This window comes from Falco biarmicus, chromosome 6, assembly GCF_023638135.1.
Source record: "Falco biarmicus isolate bFalBia1 chromosome 6, bFalBia1.pri, whole genome shotgun sequence".
NCBI lineage: Eukaryota > Metazoa > Chordata > Aves > Falconiformes > Falconidae > Falco > Falco biarmicus.
This window is the reverse complement of record NC_079293.1, coordinates 50,478,084-50,502,967: the sequence shown is the minus strand read 5'-3', so window position 1 is coordinate 50,502,967 and position 24,884 is coordinate 50,478,084. Positions and strand designations below refer to the sequence as shown.

Genomic DNA, 24,884 nt, shown 5'->3' with positions numbered 1-24,884 from the left:
ACAGCCTCCAGTTATTCAGAAAAACAATGAAACATGAACCATTTGTCTTTTTTTTTTTTTTTTTTTCATACCCTGTGCTGCTTGCTATGTTTTGTCTCTGATTTTTAGCAATGGAAAATCCAGTGTACAGTGACTTCTCGGTGTTATCTCATCAAATTTTGACATTCTTAATGGGTCTGGTTTTCATGTTCAAAAGGGAAGAGATGTGGCAGGAGACATGAGATTAAAACTCCAGAAAATTTTGCTCTTCATTTCCTAAGGATTTTTAATTTTTTTCTGATCCCTTGTGGTACTGCAGGAACTAATCTGCAGTTACCCCTTTTGTTTCAAATTTGGAAAGACTAGAAAAGGAGTAAAACCCCGTGGTTTCATCTTTCAGTTGCTGGTAAGATTGTGTGACATCTTCTGCTTAGGTGTCGAAGTTCCTTCTAGATAGTCAAGTGGTGGAAGGATGGAGAGAGCACTTTTAAGTAGATCTAATATGGCATTTTGGGGGCGAGAAAGCTTGGGCGTATTGACAAGTTGGACCTCTGCAGTGATTTAATAGCAGCCATTTCCAGTGTGCCCGTAACCAGCAGGGAGCACAAAGGGGTGCTGCAGCCTGTGCTAGATGTTTCTCACAGCTTTCTGTGTGTTGCCACAACTGATTACATTAAAGGTTAAGACAGACAATCCTGAACTTTATAGTAGCAAAACATAAAACAGTGTAGATATATCTGGAAATTACCAGATGTGTTCTTTGCAAGAAACTTCATAATATTCCCAATATGAGAATTAATTAAATACAGTGAATTTTGTATCCCAAGATGCATGTTTCTGTCAGAAATACTTTTACATATGATTGTGTTGTTTTTCTTTTCCAGTAGGTAACTCTTTCATTAAAATGCTTTTACTAAAATTAAACCGAATCTGTTAGGTTGAAGTTATAAATCACCATTTAAAACATCAATACTGCAGTACTGAGTCACAGATTGTGTGAAGGGTAATTTCAAAAGTAAACAACTTGTTTAACTTTAATATTTTTAGAAGCTTGTGTGTCATTTGTGCATTTGAAATCATCTCCATTGAAGATCAGATCAGTTGTCATCTGAGTGTAAAGTATATATAGGCTGGTGAAATCGTATATATAAACAGATCATTTTCTTCCTCAGCCTCAATTTCACTTCCGTTATGTATCTTGCAACTTACAAATTGTAGTACACTCACAAGAAAAACAGTTACACTTTGTAAAACAAATACTTTTTGAAAACTATGTAGAGTTATGCATTTGACAAAAGTCTTCAGATTTAAAGTTCTATTTGGAAAGTTTATATTTCACTGCTAGTATCAAGTAACTTTTCTGGAAACATGCTATGTATTAAAGACTTGGCAGCAATCTAAAAAATATGGAAGTGCAGCCTGCATGATTAGATTTTCTTCACATGCACAGTGAAAAATAACTGCCATTCAGAGATTGCTTTTAAATCTTTTGGCAAAATAAAGGCTGCAGGTTAGTATCATGCAGTGTTCCTGTTTTTGTTCTCTGAGGATAACCTGAGATTTCCTTATGTGTGAACAGTAAGCCTATTCAGAAGCTCTAAATCCACCTGTTGTAACTGTTAGAGGGTTATTTGCTTTACTGATTTTTATTGGGAAACTTGAGGATTCTTGTACTCTAACCTCTTTGAAAAGAGGTCTTTGAATTGCAAATACACTGCTTACATTGAAAATTCCAGTAAATCCATAGGTCACTAGACTGGTCAAGGTAGGGCTCAGACGCTTTGGAAGATGTAATGAACTGCCGTGAAGTAACCTTACAAGACGAAACATACATGATCACTCTCACCTACAGTGCATTTACAAAGCGTGCATTACTTTATGAATTGAACTGTGTTGAATCCTGACAGAGGCTTCAGAGTGCTTGGTCTTTCGGATAGCAAGGGGGAAAATATCTGTAGCTCCTCCTTCACAATATTGTAGTTGTGTTTATTTTTAACAGGTTTTTTTGGTGTTTGGTTGGGGTTTTTTTAAGTATTTTGTGATTGAAGACAATTTTCAGTGCTACTTATTCATAATATTCTTTCTCCAAAAGAATGTGCATCCGCTTTAGCATGCTGCTTTTAGTGTTCATGTCAGAAGCTGGAGATTTGTAAAATAATTGAATTGTATATATTTTCTTTTTTAAATTGTACTTGGCTTTGTCTAAATCAGCAGCTTCTCCTTGTGTTTGAATTAGATTGCAGAATTGCTAAGGTCTTATAAGGTAATTAATATATTTCTTTAACTTTTTCCAGATGAAAAAGCAATTTGGTGATAATGAAGCTATTACTCAGGAAATTGTTGGTTCTGCTCATGTCGAGAATTACGCTTTGAAAATGTTTTTGTATGCAGACAATGAAGACAGAGCTGGGCAATTTCATAAGTAGGTGAAAATCTTTGGGTTTTTTATCTGAATTAAGATACTGGTCATGTAATTTGAATATCCAAACTCTCTTTATTTTGACTGAAAACAAGAATTGGGCTTTAATGCATTAATTTCTCTTTCAGAAAACTCTGTTTGTTACTGCTTGTATGCCTCTGACTTCACACATTAATTGGTATCCTCCTTTACTCTTTAAGAGGTTGCTCACCTACTGGCAAGCCTTCTAAAATCCCAGGCTGATACTGAGCTTGACATCCAGCATGTTATTTTCTACTCTACAGTGATATTAAAATAGTTGTGATGATACATTATGTGGTTTGATTTACAGCAGTAACTACTGCATGTTGATGGCTTTCTCTAAGGTAATGCAGGATGTCCTATGTCCTATATTGAACATTCCAAACTAGAAACTAAGTGCAGAACACATGACCAGCTTTAAAAAATACTGAAAACTTTCCACATAGTAGTCAGGAGACTAGTCAATATATTGCTAAATTTAAACATTGTGAAGTAAGTTCTCTAACATTAGATTAAAAGAAAAAATTAGTAATGATTGTCTTGAATATAAGCCAGTATGATCTAAAATGCCACCCTATAAAATGTGATCCTGAGAGATTAACAATACCAAGTTAGTGAAATGTTTTCTTTTTTACAGAAACATGATAAAGTCCTTTTATACTGCAAGTCTCCTGATAGATGTTCTAACAGTATTTGGGGAGCTCTCTGAAGAGGTAAGTGAATATTAGACAGCTGTTGTCTGTTAGAAGATGCTTCATGACTTAAGTATCCATCAGAAATTCAAGGTCTGATTATTACTGTGGAACTCATAGCCTTACATTGAAGAAGTAGGAATGATTATAGGGAAAAATGAAGCAAGGTTCCTGGCTTTTTCCACCTCAGTTTTTTTCACTCTGCAAGCAGGATCTTTAGTGCTAGTAACTGAAGTGAAATGGTATACAATTTTAGTTAGATACTTCTGATTTTGCAACAAACCCTGCTTTTGAAAGGTGATATGTTAAGTTGGAAGAATGTACATTTACTTAATAAAAAATGGCTTGCTATGTGGCCGTTAGGACATGAATGTTTTAATTCAAAAAGTTATCTGCTAAAGTAACTAACGCAGTGCTCTTTATGGCAGGTAAACTTTTAATCAAACAAGTATTCCAGAACTGGCTGAACAAGATCATGATTATTTTTATTAAGGCACACCAGAATAACCACTTGGTCTGATTTGAAAAAAGCAACTTTTCTATTAGGTGCATGGTCAGCTGCTCTCTGTTATTCATGCCCCACAGAAGAATTAATCTCTGATACAGAGGAACAGGTACTCTTAATAAAGTATTCCTTGTTCTGAAAATTAAAGCGGATGTTTCCTTGCTAAATTAAATGAATGAGAAGCTCAGTTTGAAAATGTAATGGTATAGTTGATAACTTCTGGCAAAGAAAAAAAAAAACCAGAGAAAGCTGCTACTGACTCATGAAGACAAATTTCAAATCTTTTTAAACAAAGGCTGAAATACCTGGAAAAACAAATAAGAAACAGCAGCAATGCTAAGCAATCTGAGACAAAGTCAGTACTAAATCCGCAGAGGTAATCTACAAATATTTTTTTCTCACATGCTTGAGTGTTATAGGCTTCCATGCTTACACAAGTAAAAGTGCTTTAAAAACCTGAAGTTCTGCTGCTTTGCAGGCCCATAACAAGCTTGTGGTTGTGTTGGTCCCAGACTAATCCATGCCCTGCTTGGAATTCGCAGGCTCAACATCCTGTATGTAAATCCCCAATCTGATAAATGTGCCTAACATACAGGCATATTTTCTCAGTTTAAAAAACAGTTGCCATGGCTAATTTTTAAATGTTGGAAGGAAGGTAAAAGAATGGTTTTGATAGTGGTGCACTTCTTAGTATACTATGACATATAGGAATGTAAGTACCGATAAAGATAGGTCTTGCCCAAGAACACTTGTCCAAGTGTTCTTGCAGGATTCTACATCTCCTATAGCCTGAGACTATACCAATCTTCATCTATCAACAGGTGCAAGTAAGATTGCTCTTTCATGTGTTCTCTTAAAGCTGGCTGCTATGCTCCCTGACATCCTTTATGATATCAAATAGTAACTGTTCCTAAAGCCAGAGTGAATGCACATTGAATTGGACTGAGAAGACTGTCATCTTATCATCATGTAATTCACATGTGTGGAATATCAGCTATTAAAGGCTTTTAAATCAACAGTAGAAGGCATAGAAAGCAGATACTTGACACCTAAAATCAGAGAATGGGTATTGTAAATACTATGTATATTTTTAACTGGCAAGTGGTTGATTATTGGGTAGTATGAATGAATTGTGTCACAGGAAACAGTGGATGTTCCATCCCTCAGTATCTGAACAGGCAAAAGGATTTTCTGGAAGACATGTTTTACAAGACAGCTTAATCAGATCAGGAAGAAGCCATGTGATAGTAGTGTCATTTTCATTTACCTCGGTAGTAATGTTCATGCAGTAGGGCAGCCTTCCAAAAAGAGGCAGCAGTGCATATTAAAAACAAACTGAAAGCAACAGAATTTAGGTTCTCCGTTCTGGAGTGATAAGCTTTGCAGCTGGGATGCAGAATGACACACATCAAACACTTTGTTTCCTTCTCATCTGTGTCCAGAGTTGTGGTGTGGGGAGGGTGTGCCCATTCTTAAATATGCTTTTCCAGGGGCACCACCAGCCTGCTGAGGCACTCGGCTGTGTCCTGCAGTGGGTCTGCTGGAGCTGGCTGTGTCCAGCACAGGGCAGCCCTGGCCTCTCCTCACAGGTGCCACCCTCTGTTGCTAGCACCTGGGCATGGACACCCAATGCACCAGCATCTTCACACTTTATCAAGAAATAGTTGTGGTATTAAAGGGAAGATGTGCAGGCTGTTACATCTTGTGAAGTGTTCGTGTCTAAAGGTGCCATGCTCTGGATATGTATTTCTGCATTTTGTGGCTTCTGTTTGTGAATGATAAAAGGATTTAATCTGTAACATTACCTGGACAGAAATGATTAATAAAGAAAAGTATTTACAGAAAGCCATGCTTTCCAGTTGTACTTGTCTTTTCTGAGGTATAATGAATGCATTTTAATAAATCTGTCATCATGATAGGCTTTTTTCTGGAGGACGTTTTATTTGTGAAAATGAAGGACTGTATCTTTCTCCTGGGCTGTGTGAGCATCCCATTAAATTTGGGCAAGAGAGCTTGCTAGACTTACCTGTCACTGTCATTCCCTGCCCTCTTCTAGACAACAGTGCAGCAGACTTTCTGCAGTACACTTTTGAATTTCATTTAATTTAATTTCAGTTTCATTGAATTAAATTCATTCTCAAAAACTTTGGATGTAATTTCATTCAGGACTTTTAAAGAGAGAGTATTCTGTCTACCTCAGTTTCCAAACCACTTTTACCTGTACTTGTTGCTGTGGAAATTTGACTTCACCGGTATCTTGCAGGTGATAATGTTGATGTGAAACGTGATCCACCTCAGTTGTTCACTTGGCCAAATTATTCCATTCATCCCCCCACATTTCTTGTCTCTGTTTATATTCAGCCTTCTTCCTTGAAATATATTACCTCATAACTGTCAGGACTGTTATATCTCTTAAAACTTTTGACAAAATAATTGCTTTGCATAATCAGTAAGATTTGTCATAACAATTGAGAACTGAACTCTTCCTGGATTAAAAAGGGGCTATTGTAATACTCTCAGGAAATAGAAAGTGGCCAAGCTTAATTTCATGTTTTGACATATTAAAGTTGTACCTAAGACCTGTAAAGTATATTTTAAAAAATGAAATGGAAAATCTCAAAACGTTGAGATTCTGACATATATTTCAATCACTCGTTTTGTGAAAAGACGAATTTATGAAAACCCAGGTGAAATACTTTTCCTCAATTCCTTTTCCCCAGAAACTGAAAATAGTGAAAAAAACACATTGGTTTTCTTTAAATACTGAAGTTACTACCACATGTTTTCAGTTTCGAACTGTTACTGTGGAAATAGAATCAGACAGGCAAGCAGCAGATTCACTTCTCACTGCTATTGCTTCATATTGACACCATTTCAGAAAATGAGAGTTGGCAAAAAATCATATTGACTGGTAATATAGTAATTAATTTTTTGAGAAGTATTAATATTTTTTCTAATAACTGAACTAGAAAAGTCATTGTTATCATAACCCCTTGCTTTGCAGGTAGTTTATGTATTGCTAAAGTCCTTCATCTGACATTTAGCTATGCTGTGAAGATATTAAATCAAAATATTTTATGTCCTTGAATATCACACACAACCCACACACATTAATCTGCAACTACAGCAGCCTTTCGGATTTTATGCTTTTAAATGCATTTTTAAATTTTAAAATGATGTAATTAGGGAAGAGTTTATATTACTGATCAGCAGGAGTGGCATTTTAAGTTTCAGATATTTAAATCTAAAGTAAATAATCATGTAAGTTTATGGAGTTAGGAAGTTTTCTTTATTATTTCACATCAGTAATAACTATGCAGTGTGTTCTGTCTTTCACACTAGATGGTCCTGGTATAATTTACTTCCTTTTCCTGACGTGCTGAACTAATTGAAAATCCCCACATTTTCCTTTTTTCCTGAGATACTGTTAGAGCTATTCTTTTTTTATATGTATTTTTTTTAATTCAATTAATTTCACATATATTGTTTATCTTTTAAAGGGGTGTCAAATGGTAGCAGAGAAAGCAGTTTAGTTTTATAATCTCTTCTCAGGGTGGAAAACCCGTTTATATTTCTGTCTCAAGCGCATGAATTCTCAGCCCCGAGTGGTTAAAGTGGCTGGCCTTTTCCCTTCCCCAGAACGCGCAGCACAGGAAGTACGCCAGGTGGAAGGCAGCGTACATTCATAACTGCTTGAAGAATGGAGAGACTCCTCAGCCTGGGCCTATCGGAATGGAAGGAGAGAGCTTCGGTATGTCTTTTTTTCTTTTAAGAAGAGCAGAGTGCTGGGCCAAGACCGAAGTGGTGCTGTACACAGTTCTTCAGGGAGCACCCCACCAGAAGCACAGCTTCACTGTTTAATGTTCCATTTGTGGTGGGCCACCTTCTGATTTTTCTTTTCTGCTTCTCCTACTGTTATTTTTATTGGACCTTACTATTTGTTTGACTTATTTAATAAAATACTTTTTTTTTTTTAACTTTCCTCTGTAGTGTAGATTATTGTTTGGAATACAGCTACTCTCTGAGAAGGCGTTGTCACCTTTGGGCCAGAACCATGCATTTCTTTACAGCTACCCACAGTCCTCCTTTTAAATCTGTCCTGTAGTTATGATACCTTTGCCAGTTTATCCTCTCTTGGAAATTAGATAGGAGTTGGAAATGGATTGCTGGTAAATGAATTCGACTTCAAAACAAACACCTGATTGTGAGACAACCCCTTCTCCCCCTATAATAATGTGGTTTTCAAAACAGGTTTATGGCTTACTCTTTTTAGCTGGGATTCCCTGCTGCTTTCTCACCAATCCCCCCTTTTCCTCGTGTTTTTAGTTACTCCCTGTGTTCTTCTGGCTACCTGACTGTCCTATACAGGGTTCCTTGGAAGTTACCTGCTCGACTGTTAAATAAAAGGTGATTTCCAAGGACACTCACTTACCAAAATTAACATTTATCAGAACAGGTTGTTTCGACCCTCCCAAATCGTACCTTTTACTGCCTTCTGTTTAATGCACTTAGACCTGTCTAAATTTAAAAGTGCTAGCTCTTCAGTAAGAAATATGAGGGGCATCCAAACCTTTCTCATTTAGAGCTCTTTAAAAACAGACACCACCACTGTGAGCAGATGCAAGCTAGCCTCTCCATGAAGTAACAGAACACTACTAAGCAGAGCACATAGATCACATCTTAACCTATTCTGAGAAAGACAGCTCCATTCGCTCATTTCATTATGTGTATCTTTACTAAAAACAACTAAACATTCAAACCAGAGCTGTCATATTGTTTCTGAATTTTATAAATGTTATCCTGTTTCTAAGGTATAGATCCACAGATAACGTACAAAACTTCATTTGTTAAACTGCTAAAGCATACTGTTCTGTGTATAAACTGATAACACTTTTCAGTTATTTGTAAGAGCAAAATAGATGTGAAAATTACTTATTTCTGAAGTATATCAAAATAGAAACAGTATGTAATGGTTAAATTAACTTTCAAAACATTTTCACTCATTTATTTTCCCACTGTTTGCACTTTTTCTGTGCTAAATATTTTATGAATGTTTAATTCTTCTTGCATTTCACCAGTTGCTTTTGATAGTGGTCAGTTTCATTAATAAAGGGTCTCTTAGTTTTCGTTAAGTCAGTGCAGAAACTTAAAATACAAATTTTAAATGTGAATCCTTTATGGAAATAGGGTGTCTTTGGAGTGGATATTTTCACTATGCAAATTAAAGCAGACTAATTCTGCACAGTGACAATAACCTTTATGTATATTCACATACCTGATGAAACAACTAAGAACATTAAATTATTTGGAATGTGGCTCTCCACAGTGTAATCTCTTATCATTTATATGTTGTGGTCACCACTACATGTTAAAAGAATTTAAAAATTACAAAATACCTAATCACAGTTTTTTTGAGTAGAATGTGTACCAAACATCTATTCCTGCTTATTGTTAGCCTTTATTTTGTTAAACATAAAGTGTCTCAAAGCCTGGCTGCCAATTATAATTTCTTTGCAATTTCCTGGGTAAAATACTGTTTGGGTAGTAATACTGCAGAAACGCTGCAAGTTCAAATATTTGTGAAAAAATAATTGGTATGATACAGTTTGATTTCCAAGCTACTGGTTTATTCTTGTTACTATGTTTTCCTTACCTAAAGATCCCCTGCGGACTTCAAAAACTGGAATGGCTGTCTTACCCACTGAAATATGCTCCAGTCTAGGCATAGCTATACTTGAAGTGAAGCATTAGCAAACTAATTTCTTCTTTAACCTACAGTCTTTTTCAGTGTAGTTTTCTTAACTGCCAGTGCAGCTGTAGAGAAACTTATGTTGCAACTCAAGCTGCAAACACTGCCACATTTTTGTAAGTCAGAATATACCAGTTTGATAATCTAATGGAGAAGACAACATGGGAAACCCCCCTTTTGTTATAGTGAATGTCATGAATAGCTCAGTTAAATATTTCTAGCTTTAAATGAGTGCTCTTTAGTGGTCTGGCTCATGGTGTGGTGATGTTTTCAAAGCTCACCTGATTATGTGAAATGAATTATGAGTTCTGAACAACTGCAGTAATGGAATTTCTAAGCAAAGATTAGAGCTTTTGCTAAAAATCTGTGTATGCAGCTTGTGTAGAAACAATAATTGTTCCTCAGCAGCAACAAATAGGCTTGCTCTTCATTTTATTAATGTGGAGGCAAAGGTAACTGACTTGCTCAAGGCTGCAAAAGAAACTGTTGTAGGAGGGAATGTGGAATTCAGATCTTACTCAAATCCTTACTATTCATTGTAGGTCATTACAAGCAGTAATATGAATTGGCGAAGATTGTTGTAACATTACCAAGTTACGTCTACATGCAACTTAAAGGGTAGCAAATGCTGAATGAGCCAAAATTTTAACATCCTTAATGATAGGGACCCTGCAATATCTATAATTTGGCAATATCTTTTTATTTCTTGAATTCTATTTCATGTAGTAAAAGAATTTCTCACAGTTTTATTTTCTGAGCAATTAAGTGAAAAATACTTTTAGACGTTTATTTTTGAAGTTAGCTGCATAGTGTAGGTGTCCATGGTGCTTTACATAACCAAGACAAAAATTCTATGCAAATTAAATTTTTCTTAGAAGAATCATTAAAAAAAGTGTCAATTCTTGCTTTGTGCATTGTAAGAAGAAAAGCAGCATTATTTGAGTGTATGGCTGAACCTTCCCCATTCCTTTCTGCTTGCTCATTTTCTTCCTTCCCTTGCAAGTGGAAAAAGTCTGTTTAAACAGAGTGAAACTAGGTCTCTGTAGCTTGACAAATTACCATTTTTTTCCAAAGTGGTATTTTCTTTGTGATTCCTGAAAACCATACTGTAACTCTTGGAGATGTTTTTACAGTAACAGGCATGCTTTATGCAGTTCTGCTGTTGGATTTATGGATGCTTTTGTCAGGATGCCACCATGGAAACCTTAAAATGATATGATTTATTGGAATGCAAGTCCTAGAGTACACATAAAGGTCACTTAGCAGTAGCCCTAGGTCATCCAAGATTTTACACTAATGTGGAAAAAATTAAAAATCTGGTTTCAAATATGAAAAAGTTCTTAAATGGCCATGGTATAGCCATAGTAAAATACATTAAATGTCACCACTTTCATTGCAATATATACTATTGTGTTCTACATTTGTATTGCAGAATTTCAGGAAACCTTTATAGTCCCAACTAGCAGAAAGAACAGTGAAGGAAAAAGTTGGTGGATTTTTGAGTCCATTTCTCAATGTAGTGGAAAAAAATAAATAGCAATAGGGAAAAAATAGCAAGTGGAAAAAAATAAATAGAAAAAAAAAAAAAACCCACCAGGAAAAAAAATTTAAAAAGCAGTGTTCCAATAGAACCTTACATTGTGTATCTTTTAGCAACATCTCAAGCTAAAGAGAAACAGTCCAGCAGAATGAGAAAAAGAAAATGTTTTTAAATTAAAATTAATAAATTACCTTTTTACTTCTCTGGACTCCTGTGCCCTGTTTAATTCAATGGGGTCCTTAAAAATAGGAGTCCAGATAATTGAAGGAGTCTGGACTCCTTAAAATAAAAATTTTGCTAGTTTTGACTCTAGTGCTCTGAACCGCTTAAGTTTTATAATCAGTGCTATACATCTAAACTAGACAAGGGAATGCTATGAAGCCTTGAGACTCCTCTATTTGTATGAAAATACCTTTGGACAGTTGGTTATGGGGCCAAGGGTATCAGCCTTACTCCACGAAGTCTTGCCTTGGGTAAATAATAATTAAAAAAACCAAACAAGCCGATATTCTGGGCATACTGTATCTCTAAGGAAAATCTAAAGAGCACATGGATTCATTATGCTGGGATCCAAGCACAAAGGCTGATGACGTTCAAAGACAAACTCATCTGGAGCTGAAACTGTGTGAAACAATTGTGACACTTTTACAGCCTGATATTTCAGCATCCTTAAGCAAATTGCAAGGAACTTCAAATTTTACATTATTGCAGCTTTACTTTTTTAGATTATTTCCCTACTTTTTATAGCATTCTTTACCTGGAAAAAGAGTTGTTTTTCAATAATGTTATGGGTGTTATAACCACAGAACTTAAACTCTGTTTGTTGACTTAAATGTTCTTTTCCAGCAGCCTGAAATCTTTTCATTTAACGCTACTGTTAAAACTCTTCACACATACTGCAAGCACATATCTCAAAATTGTTCTAATACTTTAACCTTTGATAAAGAATATTTTAAATATTTGCTTTGTAGAAAGCATAGTTACCATGCTTTGATGGCATTTGGGCACTTTAAACACCTAAGAAGAGTTAATTTAAACAAATCGACTTTTATATTTAATACAGTTCAGTGTTTGCCAATTGCATAATGAGCAAATCAAACAGTTGAGCTTGATCTTTTGTTACATATGCCTGATATAAAAGTATATCACCCTTTTATGAATTTACCTCTTACAGGCACTGTTATTAAGGGTGGTCAGCACTTTTTTTTGCTTGTTTTTTTTGTTTATAACATTGCCAGACTTTAACCATTTGAGTTCATATCTTCCATGGCCAGTGTTGCCTACAGCATTGCACTTTTACGGAGTGACTATCAGAGACCATGAACTATGCAGTGAGGATGCTTGAAGCTGAAACTGGGAATGTCTTGGAGAGAAGATTGGGAGGTAGTGCAAGCCAGACACAAGTATGGGGCAAGGGGTTGCAGATACATGATGTGAAGTTCTGGTGCAAGGAGGAATCAGAGTGGGACTGAAGAGCCAGATAAGGACAACAGGAAGCAGCAAGCGGCAGAATAAAGGAATAAATGCATTAACAGTTTGAGCCTGAGCAAAAACTTAGGAGAGGTATTTTCTCTTAGTTGAGGTACTAAGTACAATGAAAGAACGTTTTCTCCCACTCCTCATTCTCAAAAGTGGCTTAATAATTTTTCAACAGCTTTCCCAAAATACTAGCTTCAGGCAGACACCCTGGAAAATCCAACTTTGTGGCTACCTTTTTTTTTTTTTGCCAATTTTTAGACACTTAATTTTACTTCCATGCATTATATTGCAGTATTAGTTACTAGGAAGAAATACAGCAAAGGAAAAATTGGCACCTTAAGATATCCTTTGCCTTCCAGAGATCTGCCAGATGTTTGTTTGCATGTATCCAAAATAGCTTCATAAAGCCACAGCACTGGTTGCAGCAAGTGAAAGTAATTTACACAAGAGTAATATATAAAAATGTTACCATGCTCTGTGTTTTTATATTAAATTTTGCTAGCAGTGCTTGATGCGCCTGGCAGAACTTTACTTCTAGGGTTTTTGCTTTTTAGTCCTTTTAAATAAAGATTTTTGGTATTAGATTGGATTTGGGGGATTTTTTTTTTTTAGTACTCGGATGTTCTGAATGAAAGTAAACCACTACAACTTTGCAATATAAAACAAAAATACATTCTTTAACTATGTATTTATTAAAGTCCAGTACAAATGTCCAAATTACAATACTCTTAGTTCTACTCTGCATTATAGCCTTTTATTGTAGTAAATACTATTATGAATTGGAAAGTATTTGGCCCTTTTGAGTAAAGGTAGTACCTGAACTTTTTCTGGGAGGAAGAGTGAATTAACATAGGAAAAAAATCTGATACTTCCAATAGTAGACTGTTTAATTATTAAGCAGTAGAGGTGCTTGCATAACACATAATCTTCTATACTTGAAGATCAGTGTGGATTTCATAAAGAATGCATCTTTTGCCAGCTCTAAACACATAAAAGTTTTGTGCTCCCATATTCATTTTACTCCATTTCAAACTGGCTGTTAACAAAGCCATTCCCAAGACTGCTCATTCCATCTGTCATTATTGATTCAGATGAACACGTCAACTGTAAAGTAGCTTTTTTAAAATTGAACTGAATTCAAATTAAGGAGCAGAAATAATCGCATATTCTAAATTAACTGGCTCATTAACATAATAAAATCAGACTATTAGCCTTCAAAGCAACATTGAATAAATTAGACCAGAACCTTAAGAACATGACTAGACTGAAAAATAATATATATATTCTTTGTATATGTTATAGGATATATTAAACCTCATTATTCTTACAGTGCATTATGTACTCTAACTGATCTAGATACTGTTATGACTCAGCTAAGCTGCATTTCATTTTCCTGCTTGGTATTACTTTCCCAAAATTCCCATTTTTTATTTTTTTGTGGTTTGTTTAATTGATATGGGGTGGAAGGATTAGCTCTGTCTGTCTTTGTAAAAAATGTTTGTAAGGCAAATACAGTTTTCCATATTCTGGTTCATGCTTGTATTAAAATATAGATAGTGCATATTTGTAGTATCTTGTTCAACTACTGTGGATGCAGTACATGGAGGTATAAGGGTTTGTACTAATGAGACAGAATGCTTATATTCAGACCAATAATGAGATAATTTAAGCAGAAGAGATCTTTGAAAGTATGTCAGTTTCTAGGTCTTTATCCTATGCTATGTTGCTTTTTTACTTTTACAAATTAACCGTAGGTGGTTTGAGTTGATAAATGTTTTGTCTCCCGCTGTGGTGGTAATTTTTCTACTAACAAAAATTTGAAAGGAAGTTTTAAAATGGAGCCTAAGCTTTCGAGTGTTTGTACAGAAGAATTACAGTAATTCCAGTTTTGTGTTGTCTTAACAGATGTTGAAAGGGAAGAAGCAGGGTCATCTTCTCTCCATAGCGGAACAACTCAACCAGCAGCAGCATCTACATATGAAGCTAACAACATACCAACTAGTAATTACACCGGCATACATATACCACCTGGTGCCCATGCACCAGCTAACACTCCAGCTGAAGTACCCCATAACACAGGTAAGGACAAATCACACCCCAAGACTTTCATGCCTTTATTGAGAAGTAAGTTCTAGCCCTCTTTCCATTACATATAAAGTAAAATAATACCAGTATTCTGTGGCAGAAACAACTTAATAAATTAGCATCATAAAAATGCCACTGAAAATATTTTTTTATGGTTTTTAAAACACACACTTCATATTTTGGAGCACTTTGCCAGAAGAGATATATGGAGTGAAAGAGTGAGTGTTCCTGCAGACAGAATGGGTTTTTTCTTCTTTAGAATCATGCATTGCCACGTCTATACTGTAAAGAACTATGAATCTTTCACTTGATAGATGAAATTATATTACTTTATTTCATATTTAGCTTTCCTTGTGCAGATATACTGCTGTTCTTTATGTGGGAACGTGATGTTGAAACTGTTACAACGACGCTATAAAAATCATTCCTGATGTACCATTCATACTTTTCTTCTGTTTTGTTTATGCTCTTTCTCCCATGCAAGTACTTTAGTGTGATTGACCTCAGACAATAATATTAATGAAAAATTTGTCCCTGCTGCTAAACGTATTGGTTCCAACATCCTCCCCCTTATTCTGTATCATTTTTGGACCATAAATGAAATTCTTAAAAATCCAAAGTTCTTCCCAGTTGCTGTGTTTAAGAAAAGCAAACCAAAAAAAGGTTTTATTAGCTGATTTGTGAATACAACCTTTCAACCTCATGTTATCTTTTTATAATTATGTTTAATAAGACTAAAAATTTGAAAGCTCTTGATTTCAATTATGCCGATGATTTGATTGTTTGGATTCATTTTTATATTATGGAATGTATGAGGTATTTTTGTCACACAGCCCCTCTGTCTTGATACTTTCACATTTTAAAAATGCTTCACCCCATAAGAAGTTCAGGATGCTTTTTTTTTTTAGCTTTATCAAAGGGAAATCCTTCAGATAGGTGCGGTTTTTTAGGTCTGGGAGGGAGCGAATGTTGTTTTTTACATTCAGCCTAGGTAAATGTTTAGCTCATTGCTTTTACCAGATCTGAAAATTATGGAGTACGTACCTTGTTGCAATACATAAATTATTTACATTACATAGTTTTAACCCCATTAGTAATTCCATGAACTAATAGATAATTTAGAAAAGTGATTATACTGTCTTCCTACATAGCAGATGGTTTACAAGTAACTTTATGTTAGTCTGTTATGTTATGGACATACTGCAAAAATATTGTTTCAGATCAGTGCAAATGAGTGTCTAAAATGGGAACACAGATATAAGAATGCCTCACAGCATAAAGTGCTGTTTCTTCTTCTAGCATCACCATTTCCTTTATAAATCTGGCTAGCTTTTTTATTCTCACCAGTTGTTTTTGAAGGAATTAGGAAGAAGATAGTTTGCAAGTGTGAGATGGCAGACACGGAGCTTTAAAAATACAATAATGGAGACTCTTTCTGATATTTAAAGGCAGAATTTAAACTTCAAATGTAAAAGTTTACTCCTACTCCTCTTTAGCAGGTTTTCCTCAATACTTTAGGGTAGCCAGTGTCTTTTGGACTCGTATTTTCTTACTTTTTTTAATGCTTGAAATAAAATTTCTGTGAAATACTGCACTGATAAAATGAATGTAAGCCTGTAAATTCTTCTGTAATATTTTATGATGTTTGTAGCCTGAAGTGAGGCTTTTTAAATTATTTGTTACAAACTTTCAGAATTGGGAAGCTATCAGCATCCTAATTTAAAAATCATTCAGTCATTAGATTTACCTGTTCTGTTTTCTTATTTTCTGCTTACTTCTAAAGTCTATAAAGAAAAATAACCAAGGCCAATTTTTTGCATTGATTTGCAGGAGTGACAAGTAACACCATTCAGCCTGCTCCTCAGAATATTCCTCTGGTTGATCCTTCCCTTTACAGTGCTCAGTCTGCAGGTAAGACAGTGGGATTTGTCTTGTCTGTACGTGGACGTGCTCTGTTCTGTATGTCTCCCCTGAGCTGAAGGAAGAAGTCTGAGAAACAATGTCATTGTTATCTGAATGCTAATAATTCAGAAACTTTAAAAAGAATGGACATTATCTAAACATTATGTTGCTGGGAGTTTAATAGTTTCTGAAAGCTTTGCTACAGTTTACAATTAGTGTTGTCTGACTTTTTCGAACCAATGAGTTAGCATTGTGTTAGGCTTTTTAATATTTACGCTGTTGTTTCTCAAGTGACGTTCTGATATACTTAGCAAAGCCTGCATTCCTGATGGCCTTGCTACATTATGTTTTTGGTAATTAACACACATTCCTTTTACTTAAAATTTCTTCTACAGGTTAAGTGCGGAAGTTATTTATTCACTTCGTTAAAGAATCACAACATTTGTGGCGGTGTTTTGTTGCAGCATAATTGTTATGTGTGCTTATTGATTATAAGTAGTACCTGTATTAAATGAAATAATTTATAAGATACTGCTAATGATGTCATTTTGATGTACCATTTAATCAAGCCTTTTGTCTTTTAAAATGCCATGTGTCTTGGATGTTAAAATCACTGATAACCTATATTGCATGTATTGAAGTGCACACATAAATGCTAACTTTAGGGAGACCGTGGACTGGGAAAGAGCACTGACTGACAATAAAGCTGGAATCATCCTAGATTCTAATTTGAATGCTGGTATACATTTGGACAATTATTAAATGTTCTCTAGGAATTTTTCTGTCCGTGGCATAGAGATAATAAAGATAAGTTATACCTGTTTGTAATAATCAGATTTTTTGTTGGCAACGTAACATGGATGTTGAGTATGAAATCCGTTCACATTCTACCCTGGAGTTTATCCTCACCAAGGGAAGGCTGATAGTATACGGAATTGATGTATTAAGTTCCAGTACTAAGTACAGTCAAAAGCTGCCTGTTATGACTACCAAGTTCAGATAGGTATATTCTTGTATATTGTAACTTACAAATATTTATTTAGATAGTTTATTACATTGTTGGAGACAGTGTCTATATTAAAATGCCAGCTTTACTGAAAAAACGTTTTTGATTGGAATGCTACAACAGGAATTCAGTGTTTAACTTTTAGTCTGGTGTTATAGGATTGCTTAAGGATGTGTCAATCTTAATTTATTAGGAAGCTATTTTTTTAGAAGATGTCCTAAAAAGATAAAAATAATGAAATTTACATTTGATAGACACATATTAACCTTTAGTATTCTTTTGAAAAACAGTGGGGTGTGCCTTTTGTTCATCTGGCATATTACTGTAACATCTCGTGACAGTTAACTCATTTTATTGAAAACAATACCTCAGACCTGTAGCTGGACCATTTAAATTTGGTGACAGTTTTTGAGTTTTGGGGACTGTTGTGGGTGCTTCAGTAGCTCCTTAACAGCTGAAGGCTTTACTTAAGCTTTACCGTAGTAACTGCTAGTTGGAAAGCAAATCTTGTTCTGTTTGGCAGCAAAGCTTTTATAATTAACCAGCTTATCATGATCCTCTAGACAGTCATTCTACTAGGTTTTTGGATAACTACTCTGGAAATTCTAGCCATCATTGTTTTTTGGTTTGAATGTTTAATTCTAGATGTCAAAAATGTCGTAATTTTGATTGAAACTTTAATTCTTCATTAAGTATTAGAAGTTTCATTATTCAGTATCTGGATATCGGTGCATTGCTCCCTCTAGCCACTTACCTGTGATAACCTGATTTAATAAATATAAAGGAATTGAGTGGATTAACATACCCTGTGTTTGTGAGAATTCATAATAACTACTATTGTGTAATTTAAGAGATTAAGACCCTTGCTAAGCACAGTGATGAATCTTTTAACTTGATTTAACCCGAGTATTTGCATGCCTGTCTTCCTCCTCTGCAAATACATTGTGTCACTATAAGTTTTGGTCATGTAACAGCTTGACATGTTAGATTCTTATGAGGGAGTTCTACAAAAGCGCACCTGAAGAAGCTCGTACAGATCCTTGGTTCTGAAAGCTTAGAAGATATGCTGTCAGTCGTGCAGCAGTTTGAGAGGCCATAAGGGATATGTCAGTCACAGTATGTTTGCATGCATAGAATTAAGAAGCTTGAGAGCAGTGGAATGTGTTTGTCCTTGCCTGTCACTGTCCTGTCATGCGTGCCTGGTCATTACCCAAAGACTCCTCCCTTCAGCTGTACATGTAATGACAGATACTCTTCTCCTCATGCTGCTGAGGAGTCCTTTTTGTGCCAACAGTACTCTGTTCCACAGTAGCCTTGTTCCCTGACCTGTAAGTAGATTTAGAAATGCCTGTATCTCACAACAGATGCACTAAACTGGGACCCAGGAGCCCTCCCCAATTCCTGAGTTGCAATATATATTTGGGGCAGATCCTGGCTGCGTATTGAGGTTAGGCTTTGATATGCACCATTCCTATGGAACTGAAGTTGCCTTTGGATGGGGTGGAGGCCTCCAGTAGATCCATAGAGCCAGCACAGTACAAAGTACACTTGCTCCATGATTTAGACATGAGGTCTGTGTCTGTACTAATAAATTAAACATGCCTGTAAATATTTGACACTGAGAACAGCTGGCACAGAACCACTCACATCCATACTATTAAACTTTTAAACTTTCTTTTAAACTTTCTAAACAAGGTAGTTTGTGAAGGCTGCCAGTGTTGAATGGTCTCTAGCCTGCTCTGACCACAAGTCGTGCCCAGGAATTGTTTGGGAAAGTGCTAGTTTGCATGGGCCAAAACCATACTGGAGTCTGTTCCAGCAGTTTTGACAGTGTAGACAGTCAAGTTTGAGTGCTGAGATGCATTCCCTGGCACTGCTGAATGTACTAGTATAGGCATAGCCAAACAGGATGTTACACTATAACTGCAAGACTCTTTTTGGTACTAAGATCAAATGTATACTTTTAAAATAAATTATGTATTTTCTTTCTTGTAACGGGGAGAAGCAATTTGATTAATGCTATGATGAGAGGGGAACTTTTGGTGGTGAAGTGGAATATTTTATCAAAAGAAAATTAAGTTAAAATAACAGTACTCCTTTGATTTTGGTCAGTGTTAATCCTTTAATAATTGTCCTGTCTTGTGAGAACATGTTTCAGAGTTTAAAACTGATTTTGAAAGTGTCAAAGCTTGTGCAATTAAGCATAGGTTAATGTCTGTGACAACAGAATGTAGAGCTGCACAGCAACTTTGTATAATGTGTGCGTGCACTTCTCTGGTGTAGTTTGCTTTAAAAATTTATTACCTCTAGATTTTGCTAATACTAAATGCATTCATGGTCGAGCTACACAGAGCTTTTATAAAATCTTCTTACAGTACCGTATGCTCCCTTCCACAGGTGGCATAGTGTAGAGAAACCATTTCTCCATTCTAGTTGTGCGTATAATAATGTTTGATTTTCTACATGCAAAGTAGAAATAATAATACGACATTACATGTTTTCATGATCCTAAGAAGACATCTCGGAGGATTTATATTTTTAGTATCTTAAGTGCTTTAATGGTAAAAAAAGAACATCTTGTTTCAAAAATTACTTCAGTTATCTTTGCCATCACTGTTTTTATACACCAGGTTGCATTATTACTTTTTTCTTAAATCAGCTGCCTTATATTTGGGCAAATTCATAAAAAGGAAAACCATCTGATGGATAGAAAAGGATACCGGGGAGAGAAGCAGATGTGTCATGTAAAATACACATTATTTTCATTCTGAAGCAGCTTTTTTCCCTGACATGATTTTCAGCACCTCCAACCTTTTGGTTTTCACTTTGTATTCCTCTTAAACGAAAAGAATCATATTTCTTGTTATGGATTCCATATGTCTGTCATGTTTCAGTAATAAATACAACTACTGTGCTAACAATTTCAGATTAACACAGAAGCAGGTTTGTTTCAGGATATGGTATACTTTTCCCATGTGAGTGATGTTGGGCTTTTTTAGAGCTCAGAATCACAGGATGATTGAGGTTGAAAGGGACCCCTGGAGGTCATCTGGTCCAGCCCCTTTGCTCAAGCAAGGCTCCTGTAGAATAGGTTGCTCAGGTCCACATCCTTTGTGTCTTCCCCGGTCCCTGCACTCTCCCCATGGTTTAATTTGCAGCACTGAAGGAAGAAGTTTGAGAAAAAAATGGCACTGTTAATTCAAAAGACAGCTTTTGAATCTCTCCAAGGATGGAGACTCCACAACCTTTCCAGGCAACCTGTGCCAATGCTTAGTCACCCTCACAGTAAAAAGTGTTTCCTGATGTTCAGACAGGACCCTCCTGTGTTTCAGTTTGTGCCCACCACCTCTGGTCCTGTCACTGGGCACCACTGAAAAGAGCCTTGTCCTCTATGTACCCTCCCTGCAGGTATTTATATAGCTTGATGAGATCCCCCTGACCCTTCTCTTCTCTAGGCTGAACAGTCCCAGCTTTCTCAAGCCTTCCCTCTTGTAAGAGGTGCTCTAGGCCCTTCATCATCTTTGTGGCCTTTCTCTGGACTCTCTCCAGGATGTCAGCCTGTCTCTTGTACTGAGGGACCCAGAACTGGCCACAGTACTCCCAGTGTTGCTTCACCAGTGCTGAATAAAGGGGAAGGATCACCTCCCTCCACCTGCTGGCAACACTTCTAGTGCAGCCCAGGACGCCATTAGTCTTCTTTGCCACAAGGGCAGATTGTTGGCTTATGGAAAAATTGGTGTCCACTAGGACCCCCAGGTTCTTTTCAACAAAGCTGCTTTCCATTCCTCAAGTCTGCTTATCCCTTGGAATATGTAAACTGAAGTCAGTTACTAACTTTTGTGGTTATGCTTTTGGTGTAAGTACAGACATTATAGTTAAGTTTTACGTTTTGAAAACTTAAGAACACAGAGCTATTTTATTTCTGTCCTGCTTGTCCATTGTGAGGTGTTGACTTCAATAGGAGCTGAGGCCACTGAGCACATCAAAAGATCAACACCCTTACTGTGTAAACTTTGGTTTATAAATCTAAAATTGTTACCTTTTTTCCCTCAAGTTATGTCATAATAGCATCTGAAATAGATTTCATAATACATAAGGCTTTATGCCAGCAAAACATTAATAGAGCTCATACTGTAAAAATAAGATTAGACTGGTGAATTTAGGCTTCCTTCCAATAAATTAGTTGAATACTGGACTGATGCCTTGGCCAGTTTTTAAAGAATGATTTTGTAGTTTCTTTTGGCATCATAACATAAAGCCACTTTGAGGGGAGCTCGGTCTTTTTTAATTTCTTAAAGATGTTCAGTAATGTGGTTGCAGATTGACCCCAGCTGCTTTTAGTCTGTGACTTTATTTAGGTTACAAAATAACCTAAGTGTGTGTCTGTGTTTATGCCCTCCCTCATGCATATTTACTTGCATGTCTATGTATTTTAAGAGATTTAATGTGTCTTCACCTACTCAGCAGTAAACTAATCTACATCACAGTGATAATGAGCCCACCAAGCTGTCATGTGCCTCAGTATTCAAAAGTTATTTTGTGGTTATATGTATTTATTGAAGGGAAAATAAGTATAACTTCTAGAGTATATTTAAAAATTGATAAAATTAATCTTAAGAGCACTTGCCCTTCTGCTCTTTATTTGGGTCGGGTTGTTTCGAAAACCAGCAGACCAATCCAGTTTTTAATATTCCCAGGTTTTCCGTTTTATTTGTTCAAACGCTGTTCTTAAATAATAAGATTGGGGAAAGGAAAAGCAAATATAATAGACATTTTCTGATAAGAACTGAGATTCTTTAGTAAACATTCTCACAGTATTGCTAACAACAGTTTTATTTTGAAAGAAAGGGATCCAGCTAACTGAAATTGTACCATAAAAAATGCATTTAAGTATATTAATGTCCTTGCTTAAAATTAGAAAGCTGTACTTAGAGAACTAAAGCTATGTTTAACCATATTTTTATATAAAATCTATGGTACATTTTAAAATGCACTTTTTCTTAATCTGTGAAATCTGTTCATTGCTTATAAAATGCTGTGTGGGAAACCTATTAAAGAAATACATAATTCTTTAGTACTGCATATATTTATCCATGTCCACATAAATCAGTCTTTTACAAGTTGTTCTGAAGGAACATGAGTAAAATTTTCATAATTTGTCCATAGGTTATTGGCATGGCATGGTGTTAGTCTTAAAACTCCTGGTGAATTTGAGGGTTGAAGGAGGGACAGTAACATAACTGTGCTATATTTTATGCACGCACCAGCGATGCTATTCACAGATTAAATCTTCTGCCAGTTATGGCATAAGTCCCTACTATGTTTTTTAGAAGAGTGAATGCATGTGTTTGAGCATTACAGAATTCCCAATGTTTTAACTTATGTCAAGAAAATACTCTGCTTAATAAATAACAGTTAATTGTTTTATATTATAGTATGAGAATACTTTTGCTAGTGTTCTCCAGTATTAAAAAAAAAATGGGCACATTAAATGGGATCAGTTTTGTTTTCAATCATCTTACATAAAAACGGAAGCATAAACTTTACTTGGATAAAACAGAGATATAAAATGTGCAAAAACATGCCGGTGAGAAACGCTTCCACATTTTGAAAAGTTATTCCAGTTGAGAAGGAACAGTCTTCAATTATGTATAATTCCTGAAGAAGAGAGCAGAGTAATTACACTGTAAACACAAAAAACACTGTCCTTGTTTCTTGCAGGTTGTAATGTGATTATAGCTAACTTACAGTCGTTAAAAAGCTCTCCTTTGCTGCCTTAGATGAAGAGCAGATCTTTCTCAAAGGCATTGATTTACTTTTGAAAAGCACTGGGTCATATAAATACTTGTACCTAGAAAGGTCCTCATATTTTTCAAATGCCAGCAGCAAAGTAGTTAAATATTATATGAATGGAAAGAAAAGTGAACAGAAGTAATAGCTTGTCCATTAAAGTAGTACATCATGTAGCTTGGTCTTTGTAATATTACCACAAATATTAGCCTGGTTTTAATAATATTACTGCAAATATAAGTAAAACACAGAAATCATGTGAAAGGAAGCCTCAGTCACATTTCCTTTATAGTAACTTTGTAATACTTATGTTTTTGCAGGGGAAGTCCGTTTGACTCCAGAGGACTTTGCCAGAGCTCAAAAATATTGCAAATATGCTGGCAGTGCTTTGCAGTATGAAGATGTGAGCACTGCTGTGCAGAATCTACAGAAGGCCCTCAAGTTACTGATTACGGGCAGAGAATAAAGCCTTTTTCCAACAGATTCCTGTCTTTTGCCTAAAGAACTAACAGCTTATTACTGTACCTGTTAGAGGAGTGGAGTTACACAGAATTTCTCAGTCCCATCACCCATGACAATGAAATCACTGTTTCAGTGTCAGATTAGCAATTAATGGTACAGTAGGGATCTCTGTTTTCATCTTACAAACAGTGGAGCTAGAAACGTATGAATGCAGTGGCTTGATGTAAGCAAAATACTGAAATACTGTGAACATTGCTCAAGAGCTAAAATTCATCTTGCAATATTTAGGTTATCGGATTGGAAAAACGCTGAATCTGTAAAAAACTTGAGCATAAGAATGTTCTGTTAAAATTCTTGCTCTGGTGTTATTTCAGGTTATTATTTAATAAGTATAATAGCTTTAAAATGGTCACTAAGATTAGCGCTTTCCTCGTGAAATGAGAGCATGTAAGAAAGCTAACATCCACAGTGGGAAGGACTTTTTCCTATACATAAATTATTTGGGTATTATCTGAGACATGGTCAAAGTTGAGGGAGACTTTGAGGACACTTGTATTTCATTTCAAAACGTGCTGGAAATAAACATCTTCTGATACATCAGGTAGAGTCATGATGGTGTTCCAGCCCAATCCCCCACAACTGTATGGACTGCTACATGTATTCTTGATTACTAATTCTTGCTCCTTTTGTGTGAACACTTACAATTTTGTATATGTATGGGTAATTAAGAGAACGTACTAATATTTTTCAGAGATGATCCTGAAACCAGAGGCAGAGATTCTAAAACAACATGAACTTTTAGGGAGATTTACTTCATAGCTGTTCCATCTTTTTCAGAGGCTGAAAAAAGGCCTGTTCGTCAGCCATTAAAGCAGTATAAGTTCATCTCTGATGTTAGTGTCATAGAGCTTTGTATTTCCAGCTAATATTCTTCCTGTCTGCTTTGTTGTGGAGAGTTTTTGGACTTGGGATTTAATTAAAATATCTTGGAAACTGATTTTTGAGTCTTTATGAGGTCTGCCCTTGCAATTATGGAGCTCTTGATTGTTAAAAATCCATCCATGCTGTATAGAAGAAAGAGTAAGTAGTCTTTTAACTGGCGTGACGTAATAATTGAGTACACCATAAAGCATGTCTGATATATGTAATAATTTTAATGACATATTATCTGACCTGTCTTTCTTTCCAAGCTGCCAGATCAAATCCACATATTCTTCAAAGCTGCACTGTTTTGCAATGACTAAAATAAGTCTGA

The 24,884-nt window shown here is 35.7% G+C and overlaps 1 protein-coding gene across 5 annotated transcripts in view; it reads left to right on the top strand.

Moving 5' to 3' along the window:
• Window positions 1-24,626, top strand: part of VTA1 (vesicle trafficking 1) — a 39,580-nt gene extending 14,954 nt beyond the window's left edge. For all 5 annotated transcript variants that reach the window (XM_056343026.1, XM_056343028.1, XM_056343027.1 and 2 more), the window contains 6 exons: window positions 2,274-2,401; window positions 3,057-3,132; window positions 7,256-7,367; window positions 14,290-14,463; window positions 16,300-16,380; window positions 23,488-24,626. In XM_056343026.1, the coding sequence (XP_056199001.1) occupies window positions 2,274-2,401; window positions 3,057-3,132; window positions 7,256-7,367; window positions 14,290-14,463; window positions 16,300-16,380; window positions 23,488-23,633 (717 nt within the window). In that variant the 3' untranslated portion in view covers window positions 23,634-24,626. The remainder of the gene's footprint in view (window positions 1-2,273; window positions 2,402-3,056; window positions 3,133-7,255; window positions 7,368-14,289; window positions 14,464-16,299; window positions 16,381-23,487) is intronic.
• The last annotated feature ends 258 nt before the right edge of the window (window positions 24,627-24,884 follow it).